Source organism: Salvelinus alpinus, chromosome 13 (assembly GCF_045679555.1).
Source record: "Salvelinus alpinus chromosome 13, SLU_Salpinus.1, whole genome shotgun sequence".
Classification (NCBI taxonomy): domain Eukaryota; kingdom Metazoa; phylum Chordata; class Actinopteri; order Salmoniformes; family Salmonidae; genus Salvelinus; species Salvelinus alpinus.
Window position 1 is genome coordinate 23,986,990 of NC_092098.1, and position 12,301 is coordinate 23,999,290.

General features: G+C 46.4%; 1 protein-coding gene across 1 annotated transcript in view; it reads right to left on the bottom strand.

Annotated features, from left to right (window-relative positions):
- Positions 1 to 1,026: 1,026 nt before the first annotated feature.
- Positions 1,027 to 12,301, bottom strand: part of LOC139537441 (UV radiation resistance-associated gene protein-like) — a 142,807-nt gene continuing 131,532 nt past the window's right edge. The window contains exon 15 of the mRNA XM_071338726.1: positions 1,027 to 3,432. Within this exon, the coding sequence (XP_071194827.1) occupies positions 2,604 to 3,432 (829 nt within the window). The 3' untranslated portion in view covers positions 1,027 to 2,603. The remainder of the gene's footprint in view (positions 3,433 to 12,301) is intronic.

The window sequence follows — 12,301 nt, forward strand, 5'->3', positions numbered from 1 at the left end:
ATGCCTTACAAGCTTTTACAAAATGCAACTTCATTGACTTCTTTATATACCATTCTGAAGACATCTGGCTGCAGACAACCATTGAACGACAGTTAATAAAGGTGTCCTATTTCTCTCCATGAAAGATAAAGAGGCTTGGATATCTGGCGATTTAAATAAAACAAACTGAAAAGCAGATTGAATAGTCTTTCATTTAGAACAAGTGAGGGTGTTTGCAGCTTGAATTCTAGCTAATGAGGTGTGCGTGTGTGATCCAGAAGGGGGACTGAGGGGGAGATAGAGGACAGGGCTGGGCTGGACTGGATTGCCTGACTGACTGCATCATTATCCTGCTGACAGAACTACATCTCACTCATTAATTTACACTCAAACATACATACACACCATCCCTGACTCAATAATGCACTCACACACACATGTGCATGCACACATGCATTGGTCTCTCATACAAAATAGATTTGATTTCAACAGCTGCGTTTAGACAGGCAGCCCAATTCTGTTTTTTTACTCACTAATTGGGCTTTTGACAAATCAGATCAGCCCTGAAAAATATCTGACGTGAAAAGATTTGATATGATCGGTCAAAAGACCAATTAGTGGGAAAAAAGATCAGATTTGGCTGCCTGTCTAAACACAGCCTAATCTCAGAAACCCAGAACTAAAATCTTGAGAATTGCATCAGATGCTCGATTAAGTTCTGGGGCAGAGCGGTAGCTCCACCCCTATCTCTTTGCAAGTTACAGGCAAGTCTATGGGCCAAATGTTCCTTCCCCTTCCGAAATTCAAAAGATGCGAACGCCTGAGAAATTGTGATTTGTCCAAAGGATCAGTGACAAGAAATCAGCGCACCAGAACAAAGTTACTTGTAACTTGTCCTATCTCAGTCTGTTGACAGATGCTACAGATGCAGTTATGTTACGTGCATCTGTCCACGAGAGATTACGAGCCTAACCTGGATAAATAAAGGTTAAATAAAAGGCATATCCACGCACACCTCCGAAACAAACACAGGTAGACCACAGTGTAAACGGGGCTACATACATCCATGCTATTGGACTGTAAGTCTTTAATAACAAAAAACTCTCCATACAAAAGTATATGTACAAGGTCACATGCCGTATAGCATTTAATGGAAATGACCTAAAATGGTTTAATCTCTAGTTTTAAATACAATGCATTTCAACAGTCATCCACCACAGTACTTGATCATAATACCCCCCCCCCAAAAAAAAATTGGGATGTTTTTAGGGGGCTTGTTGCGAGTCCATCTATGTTGTATACGGTGGGCAGTATGCAAATCAGTTGTCCATATCATCTTCTGTCTACAGGGAACTCTGCGGTCCTTTCCAGAGCAATACACAGGGGACACAGTTAGATCCAGATTATATGTACGTATTTGAAAGATTTGAACCCAGGGCTGATGACCATTAACACTTGACAATATCAATGAATGACTGACTGCCCATGAGAGGAAAAAAGAAACCATGATTTCCTTTAAAACAAACAAACAAACAAACAAACGCAGTGAGAGACATAAATAACACACATAGTTGCCAATGGACACCAATGCAAGAAAACAAAAAGTAGTTCAACAGGGAAAAGAAAAAGAAGCGGACAAAATAGATAAGCGGACTAAAATGTAAAAAGGTCATTGTGTGTCATTAATATGTAGGGCCTGAGTGCAACATTTCAACAGCATACAGTACACATCATTCATGTTTTGGTCTATTGAATAATATCTGGATTATTGGACTTCATATGAATACTTATATCAATGGTGCTTATTAAAATAGTAAAATAAGGAGAAAGCAGGTATGGAGGAGAAAGACAGAAAAATTGCACTGTATCCCTGCCATGTGCCATGAGCTCAAGCCTGCCTGCTTCGCTCCTCTCTTTTCTTTTCTCGTACTCAACCAGAACAGAACAGTGATGGCCCCTGGAGACAGAGACAGGGCAGCCCTGTCCAATGGCTGGTGGGGTTGATGGACCTGGAGGTGCAAGGTGTAACAGTTATGGAGTATCTGATTGGGCCAACGGTCTAAGCTGCCCTGGCCGACTGGTCGGTTTCCTAATAGGTGACAGAGGTCAGAGGTGGGATAGGTCTTTGCTGTAACTCATTTCCCCTGTCAGCCATGCTGAAGGCTTTGGCTCTGTTCTAATGAACCTTTCCTTCCTCATTCCCTTTAAGTCATTACTGATTTAGCAGGACTGGACAGGTACAAGTAGGGACTCCACTATAGCTTTCATGAACCCACTCATGTTAGATCACTGCTTACTTCAAGGAAGCATGCATTTTATGTGAGTAGTTACCACACACACACTCTCTATCTCACAACACTGCCATGCACCCTGAAAGAAGAAGGCCCGGAAAGCGTTTCAACCACAAACATTCGCTTTATTTCATTTAAAGGATTATAGAAATATTTTTTGAGAAGAAGTGCAAATTGGTCATCATTCCAGATAAATGTTGTTTTTCTATTGCTGCTTGTGGAGAGGGACAAACACACCAACAGACACACAGGACCCCCTCCCTGCACTATGTTCATGTCCCTGACTCATGTGCCATGTGACTCCTGTCCTCACCCCTAAGGTCCCACCTGTCCTCACTTCTCAGAGTTCTTGCGTGGCCTGCGGAAGCTGGACATGTTCTCGTTTAGTGCATAGATGCGGCGGGAGAACTCCTCGAAGCCGGCGGCATCCAGCTCGCCCAGAACCTGCTCGTCACACTCCACGGCCACGGCGTGCTCCACGGGGATGCAAGGGTAGTCCTCCAGCCTGGCCCCATCCACAAGGCCCATCGCTAAACCCAGGCCTGTGGCCTCTGTCCCCATAATCTCCTCTGCCTGCTCCACTGAGCAGCACATCTCTGGGTTTAATGCCATGGTCAACATTAGCCCTGTTGCGGGCCCCCCCAGCCCCTTGCCTGGCACTACTGAGCCGTTCATGGTATGGTCTGCATGCCGCTCGCTGGTGGGTGCCACCTCCTCCACTTGCTCACTGGTGGTGCTTCCAGCCGGAGTGGGGGAATCTGAGCCTCCTGTAGTAGTGCTGGAGGGCTGTTGCTCCTCCACAACCTCCTTTACCTCTCTTTCTACTTCTCCTTCTCCCTCCCCCAGAGCTGGTCCCTGAACCTCCAGAGTCTTGGCCAGGTCAATGCTAGAGTCCAGGGAGGAGGACAAGTGCTTGGGGGAGGGGTTGGGGTCGGGCGGTGCACTCTGGGGCTGGTCCATGGCCATGGTCGTGTCGTAGCTGGGAGGAGGGGAGGCCTTGTACTTCTGCTTGTCTGCCTCGGAACTGGCCCTTTTCCTCAGTGAGCCCGGATCTAGAGAGCTGGTGTGGGTGGGGAAGCCCACTTCGGACGCAGCCGAGACACTGAGCTGAGACTTGGCTCCTGTCGGGACCGGGATGGAGCTGGAGACATGGTGCCGGTCACTGTGGGAGAGGAGAGAGAGGGAGGTAGGGAGAGAAAGAAAGAGTTTATGGATATGCTCATAAGTCTTTCACATTCAACGAGTGGCCATGGAGAGAGGGAGGGAGGCCCCCCTCCCCTGCCCAGCCCCCAGGCCTCTCTGATCGGACATGGTTCTGCATTGATCTCATCTCTCCCCCTCCTGATCCAGAGCCCAGACAGCTGGCCCACTGCAAATCACTCCCCATTATTACATAAAAAACATTTGCTCAGCTCATGTGACAGCAGGGCCCTGCAGAGTGGAAGCTCACAGCATGCCTCCTAGAAAGTATTCAATACATTTTTGCGGAATAACAGATAACGGACGTGGCAGAGCAGATCTCATCTGTAGACTGCAACCCCCATTCGTCCCATGCTAACCCCAACAGTAAATTAACTTCAAAAAGGGGGCCATAGCTGGGCCAACGTCACCACCCTGTTTAGCCATTCAGGTATGAGGAGTCATTGGTGGCATATCTCACGGGGTCAAAGGTGAAATTGGGCCCCTGTGCTGTCAGAGGTCCACCTGTGGCTGGTTAGAGAACAGAGGAGCCTGGGTAAGTGATCCTGGCTAGTTAAATGGCTTAATGGGGTGGTGTCCCTGTATCAGATGCCTGGTTGTCTGTTAGATAGAGTCTAGTCTAGCATGTGACAGCAGGACACACACAGAGGACATAAAGGCCTTTGCCAGGGGATGTTTCAAACACGACTGACTGGTCATTGCCTAACTGTTTGATGGAATGCTTCAGGACTCAACACATGGTAGCTTGTAAAGAGGGTCCTGACTGTGGCCCCTGCCCCCTGTGGAGACAGTAGAGCACAGGTCATTGATGCAGGGTTCACACACAGGGTTTAAAAACCCACACGTGCACGGCTCACTCCTGATGAGGGAGTCATAGACACGAGACAAGACAGTGGTTTTCACCCAGTCCACAGACCGCTCTATAAAGGAGGACCCATAGAGTACACACACATGCACACAGTGGATGGCCAATGTCATACCTGATGATAATTACAGCTCATGGACAGCATTTAATAAGGCACTTACAGGAACACATAAGATGAGGTCAAACATTCATGCAAGGTAAAGCAAATAGATAAGGAGTAGATGCAAGTAATCTGGCATGAGTGCTCTTCTTTTGAGCCAAAACTGGGAATGTCCTGTGCTGTACTTACTCACCGTCTATCAGAAAACATCTAATGCAATTGCCTTCACATTGGCCATTAACGACGATATGTCCCATAAACCGAGTCAAATAGAAACAACATGCTGTTCAAAACTCTTGATCAGTTTTCTCCAAGACAAAGACAAATGGTTTGCCATTAGTGATTTGTATCTGTGAACTCTTAAACAAAATCATTCTGGTGTGTGTTGAGATGATTTGGAAGACGGGAATAATAACAGACCTCCCAGGCCTACCGAGTGGCGCAGCGGTCTAAGACCGGGAGACCCATGGGGCGGCGCATAATTGGCCCAGCATCGTCCAAGTTAGGGGAAGGTATGGCCGGACGGGATTTTCTTGTCTCATTGTGCTCTAGCGACTTCTTGTGGCGTGCCTGCAAGCTGACTGCGGTCGTCAGTTGGTGGTTCGGCATGAGAAAAGCAGCCAACAAGTGCTCAGCATATGTGGGAACTCCTTCAAGACTGTTGGAAAAGCATTCCAGTTGAAGCTGGTTGAGAGAATGCCAAGAGTGTGAAAAGCTGTCATCAAGGCAAAGGGTGGCTATTTTGAAGAATTTCAAATATAAAATATATTTAGATTTGTTTAACACTTTTTTGGTAACTACATGATTCCATATGTGTTATTTCATCTTCACTATTATTCTACAATGTAAAAAATTGTAAAATTAGGAAAAACCATTGAATGAGTAGGTGTTCTAAAACCTTTGACCGGTAGTGTATATATTAATATTTTTGTTATTTTTAAAAGACCTTCCATGAGAACTGAATTATCATTCCAGCGAGCGAAACCAAACCGTGGCCCAGGCTGGGCACCTACCAAACAGAGGACAGGTTGGACTATTTATTAAGCAGGAGTTTCAAACGTTCTTTCCGTAATTTATAACAAGCTAATGACTGCATTCAGTCCGTTATTCGCTGAATGACGTCCTCGGGGCAAGAGCTCAGACTGATCCCATCTCTGATTTGAATTAATATCAGGCCTTCTAGTTTCTCCCTGGCTCTTTCCCAGCGCCCCTACCACACAGAAATCCATGTCCGCTTTAGGAGAACCTAGGTTTGGACCCAGGAGATAGCTGGCCAACACAGATGCCTACATGTGTTTCGGCCTCGTCCCAGAAACACAGTAATATGATATACAACCAGACTGTGTAAAACATATGGCCACTTCTTCTTCTCTGGGAATGTTTAGATTTCACAATTTCCCTGGCCTGGATAAAAGATAATTTTTTGTTTGGAGCACGTTTGTTTGTTACATTAAGTTCCCCTCCAAATTGGTTCCTTTAAACATCTGTCAAATTAAGCACCTTAATCAAGAGTGTAGTAGAGAGGATGAGGGGTGGGGAGGAAAGGTGATCGAGGCTAGCCCAGACAAATTTCCTGCAATGCGCTGTCATAATATTTTTTTATGCAGCACATCTGACATTCCTTTTTATTCGGGCCAATTAGGCTGTCCCCATCCTTGCACCAGTCCCCAATCCCCATAGTGTATTGGAAGTATTGCTCTGCTCAGAAGATGGCAGAGCAGCAGTACACTCCCTAAAGACAGTTGAAAACCCTGGTATCCATAGAGCGGGAGGACGGTGAGGGATGGAGGGAATATTGGCAGACTTACAGGAGAACAACTCTCCCGTGGAAGGAAGCACTCTTTAGTCTTGTTTTCACACAATAGCCCACTGTCCCTATAAACAATTAAATTATTATTAATATTATGTTTGAACCAAGTTTAAATGGAAAAAAATCCAGTCTAGTGGTATTGTACAGTATGGTAGGTTCAGTGGTGGAGAAAGTCCTCATACATGAGTAAAAGTAAAGATACCTTAATAGAAAATGACTGAAGTAAAGTGAAAGTCACCGAGTAAAATACTACTTGAGTAAAAGTCTAAAAGTATCTAGTTTTAAATGTCCTTAAGTACTGTACAGTGGTGGAAAAGGTACTCAGTTGTCATACTTGAGTAAAAGTTAAAAGTTAAAGTAAATGCTATAAATCAAATTCCTTATGTTAAGTTAAACAGACAAGGGCACACTCCAACACTCAGACATAATTTACAAACACATTTGTGTTTAGTGCATCTGCCAGATCAGGCACTAGGGATGACAACATGTTCTATTGGTAGGTACGTGAATTGGACTATTGCTATCCTGCCTGAGCATTCGAAATGTACTTTTGGGTTTCAGAAGAAATGTATGGGAGTAAAAAGTACATTTTAGTTAAAGTAAAAGTAGTCAAAAATATAAATAGTCAAGTAAAGTACAGATACCCCAAACAACGACTTAAGTAGTACTTTAAAGTACTTTTACTTAAGTACACTACATGACCAAAAGTATGTGGATACATGCTCGTCGAACATCTCATTCCAAATTTATAGGCATTCATGCTATAATAGCCTCCACTCTTCTGGGAAGGCTTTCCACTAGATGTGGAATTGCGCATGGTGATCTTAGGCTTGTGTGCGGGTGCTCGGCCATGGAAACCCATTTCATGAAGCTCCCAATGAACAGTTCTTGTGCTGACGTTACTTCCAGAGGCAGTTTGGAACTCGGTAGTAAGTGTTGCAACCGAGGACAGACGATTTTTATGAGCTACGCGTTTCAGTACTTGGCGGTCTCGTTCTGTGAGCTTGTGTGGCCTACCACTTCGCAGCTCAACAGTTGTTGCTCCTTGATGTTTCCACTTCACAATAACAGAACGTCTAGTTGACCGGGGCAGCTCTATCATGGCAGAAATTTGATGAACTGACTTGTTGGAAAGGTGGCATCTTATGACGGTGCCACGTTGAAAGTCACTGAGCTCTTCAGTAAGGCCATTCTACTGCCAATGTTTGTCTATGGAGATTGCATGGCTGTGTGCTCAATTTTATACACCTGTCAGCAACGGGTATGGCTGAAATAGCCGAATCCACTAATTTGAAGGGGTGTCCACATACTTCTGTATATATAATGTACTTTACACCACTGGGTAGGTTGCCGTGTTGGTGTGGGTAGTAAAGCCATTAGCCAGGCATACTGTACTGTAGGCATCCTGCTCTCTTTCAGGGTGGACTTTGGAGGACCTGTGATTAACAGGCAAAGGGACATAGTACATCACTCTGGACATTTTTTAAATTATTTTTTTTACCACTTTTCCTCCCCAATTTTGTGGTATCCAATTGCTAGTTAAAGTCTTGTCTCATCGCTGCAACTCCCGTACGGACTCGGGAGAGGCGAAGGTCGAGAGCCGTTTGTCCTCCGAAACACAACCGAACCAAGCCGCACTGCTTCTTGACACAATGCCCACTTAACCCGGAAGCCAGCTGCACCAATGTGTCGGAGGAAACACCGTACACCTGGCGACCGTGTCAGCGTGCACTGTGCCCGGCCCGCCACAGGAGTCCCTAGTGAGCGATGGGACAGGGACATCCCTGCCGGCCAAACCCTCCCCTACCCCGGACGACGCCGGGCCAATTGTGCGCCGCCCCATGGGTCTCCCGGTTGTGACCGGTTGCGACAGAGCCTGGACTCAAACCCAGAACCTCTATTGGCACAGCTAGCACTGCGATGCAGTGCCTTAGACCACTGCGCCACTCGGGATGCCACACTCTGGACGTTTTAACTCATCATTAAGTTTTACTATTTCTCCAAGCACCGGTGGACTTCCTTGTCAATGATTTCATCACATAAAAGCTACCTGAGCCCTCTGCCTAAACCATTAGGCTCATACTTGGCGGGTTCAGCAGCAGATATGCCCACTTCTCCCCCAACATGTTTGTTTTAAAGCGGGTCTCTCTTCCTCTCTGCCGTGTCAGACTCAGCCCTGGATATTCCAGGTAGGCCAGGAATGTACTAAACCAATTTACTAAACCAAACATTTTCCGCTGTCTTATCCTCAGACAGGCCTCATTTCAACTTCAAGGCATAGCTCTTTTCATATCCAATTCCTGTTAAGGACCCGTGATCAGAGCCAAAACACACAATGTCAGATAAGATTCAGGCTTTGATGTCATTGAAACTGAAAATCCCACAGGAACTACTAAACCAAATGCTATAACAGAAATATTGTAATGCTCACTACGGGGGGTGGGGGGGAATTTAAGTGAACATCTCCTGCCTCCAAGTCTGGCCCTTTGATGATGGAGAACTTAACATTCGTCTCCACATCACCATAGCACAGCATGTACAACATATTGAACAAGTTGATAGTATAAACACCAACACTGTTGTCAATAGTGACTACATTGTAGTTTACTTTATTCTCAGCAGTTTTGTATGGAACAGAGATAAAGACATAGCCTAGCTATAGCAACCCATTCCAAACAGGTGAGAACTACGTATCCCACACTGTCTCACAGTACAACAGATAGTGCGACTTCTTGTCTACATTCTGTTCATTACAAGGTAATAGCTGTCGGGAGTCAATGCAATATCACAACTATTAATGATATCGGCTGGCCTTGTTAGTACAGTACTCTGCGTCTCAGTGACACAAAGGAGAGCAGGTCTGTTTTGTGCTGGACTGGGGTGTCTGATTCATAGAGAGGCCTGGTGGTGAGGAGCGTTCCTCCAGATGTGATCTCATCCATAGGGACCACTGTACAGCTAACACGCGCACACACAGACAAACACATGCACACCCTGCAACTCACAGCCAAGTCTGTGTAGGAATGCTCACACTCATTCAAGCACATTAGTTTTATTTGATTCATTATACTGCATGAGTTCCTCCCCAACATTAGGCGTCTGCTATTACTATCTCAACAATTACCATCCCTATCACTTTCCTGGAACAATAATATCCACATAAAGAAACACCTACTGTGCTGTATGTATGACATTTAACAGCTTCACCACAATGCATGTTCAGTTATTTACTGATACAAATCAGTACCAGTACTCCTGACCATGTTATTGGTGATTTTGTCTGGACCTGCTTGGTTGTTTCTCACACACGACCGACCGCCAGCCAGACGTAGTGAAACACTCGGACGGACGGACGGACTGACTGACTGACGTAGTGAAACACTCGGACGGACGGACTGACTGACTGACGTAGTGAGACACTCGGACGGACTGACTGACGTAGTGAGACACTCGGACGGACTGACTGACGTAGTGAAACACTCGGACGGACGGACTGACTGACTGACGTAGTGAAACACTCGGACGGACGGACTGACTGACTGACTGACGTAGTGAAACACTCGGACGGACGGACTGACTGACTGACTGACGTAGTGAAACACTCGGACGGACGGACTGACTGACTGACTGACGTAGTGAAACACTCGGACGGACGGACTGACTGACTGACGTAGTGAGACACTCGGACGGACTGACTGACGTAGTGAGACACTCGGACGAACTGACTGACGTAGTGAGACACTCGGACGGACTGACTGACTGACTGACGTAGTGAGACACTCGGACGGACTGACTGACTGACTGACGTAGTGAGACACTCGGACGGACTGACTGACTGACTGACGTAGTGAGACACTCGGACGGACTGACTGACGTAGTGAGACACTCTGTCTGTCTGTCTGTCTGTCTGTCTGTCTGTGTGTCTGTGTGTGTGTGTGTGTGTGTGTGTGTGTGTGTGTGTGTGTGTGTGTGTGTGTGTGTGTGTGTGTAAGAGAGAGAAACAACCAAGCAGGTCCAGACAAAATCACCAATAACATGGTCAGGAGTACTGGTACTGATTTGTATCAGTAAATAACTGAAGGCAGATGGGAGGGGTCCAGCTTTACATCTGTTATCACTGTTCTCTCACCAGGGGTTTTGGGGGGTTCTTCAAAACCTCTGGAGGGCGGTTTCATTTACAAAGCAAGTAGAACTGCCTTTGGTAATGTCTAATGTTTAACACGGTCTTTTCAGTCCCTCGATTTTAGTTTAGCATTCACCCTAAAGTAACTGGCTCCCTTAACCACATGCTTGGTTCTGTAACATTAGAGGGCTAGGTTCACAAGCCCTTCCATTTCTATACACCTGTGTCTACAGTGGCACTGAGATCGACAGAAGTCTCGACTCTGTTTGCAACTGTTTTAGTAGGAAGGGATCAGTGTAGAAGCATTAAAGAAGACACACAGTCTCCCGTAAAGTACAAACCCTAAACACACCCATATATTTCCCAATTAAGTCCCCTGGATAAATCCCATGTACCCATACATGAGAGGAGCTCTCCTAGTCAGCTTATTGTGCATGCTGAACTAGCAATATACAGAGGGGGAAACATCTCTACAGTTCATGGATGGAAACGGTTCCCTTGGACATGTCCTCGCCCCACCACCACCCCCGTATAGAGGGGAGGAGAGGGGAACGGATATCAAACTTCTCTCCCTCTCAGTCTACCGGTTAACTCCCTGCAGCTGCCGCACAGCATTTTTATGCATCCATATTTCATACGCTTGGCCCCTCCGCTGGAAATAGTATCCAAATTGAGGCTTTTTCAGGCTGGGAGAACTGGAAGTGATACGGTTGTGAGGAGGGTCAATAAAATAAGTCCCATGCAAAAGGAGAGTAGAATTTAATGCATGTCCTCCCTGTTTCAGTGTTTCACTACTGCAGTGTGGAGTCCCAGAGTCAGGCCACCTTCCGGTCCCCCAGTACCTACTGTCTGAGTCGGTTAGAGGGGAGAACTATCTGGGTCCTGTGACGAGGACCGAACTTATGGCCTGCTAAGACTAAAGGTTCTCACACAGACAGTCTGAGCTTAGTGTGAGCAGCCAGCCAACGCCCCCTGACGAATGTTCTAGCACTGTGTGTGTGTGTGTTCTGTGTGTGTGTGTGTGTGTTCTGTGTGTGTGTGTGTGTTCTGTGTGTGTGTTCTGTGTGTGTGTGTGTAAGGCAGGCTCTCAAGACGGAAACAAAACCATGTACACCATATATAAAAAGTAGGTGGATAACCCTTCAAATTAGTAGATGCGGCTTTTTCAGTCACACCCGTTGCTGACAGGTGCATAAAATCGAGTACACAGCCATGCATTCTCCATAGACAAACATTGGCAGTAGAATGGCCTTACTGAAGAGCTCAGTGACTTTCAAGGTGGCACTGTCACAGGATGCCACCTTTCCAACAAGTCAGTTCGTCAAATTTCTGCCATGATAGAGCTGCCCCGGTCAACTGGAAGGGCTGTTATTGTGAAGTGGAAACATCTAGGAACAACAACGGCTCAGCCGCGAAGTGGTTGGCCATACAACCTCACAGAACGGGACTGCCGAGCGCTGAAGAGTGTAAACACTTACTACCGAGTTCCAAACTGCCTCTGGAAGAAACGTCAGCACAAGAACTTGTTGTCGGGAGCTTCATGAAATGGGTTTCCATGGTCGAGCACCCGCACACAAGGCTAAGATCACCATGCGCAATGTCAAGCCCGCCACCATTGGACTCTGGAGCAGTGGAAACGCGTTCTCTGGAGAAATTAAGCACGCTTCACCATTTGGCAGTCCTACGGACTAATCTGGGTTTGGCGGATTCCAGGAGAATGCTACCTGCCTCAATGCATAGTGCCAATTGTAAAGTTTGGTGGAGGATGAATAATGTTCTGGGGCTGTTTCTGTGCTTCCAACTTTGTGGCAACAGTTTGGGGAAGGCCCACGCATAAAGCGAGGTCCATACAGAAATGGTTTGTCAAGATCGGTGTGGAAGAACTTGACCAGCCTGCAGAGCCCTGACCTCAACCCCATCGAACACCTTTGGA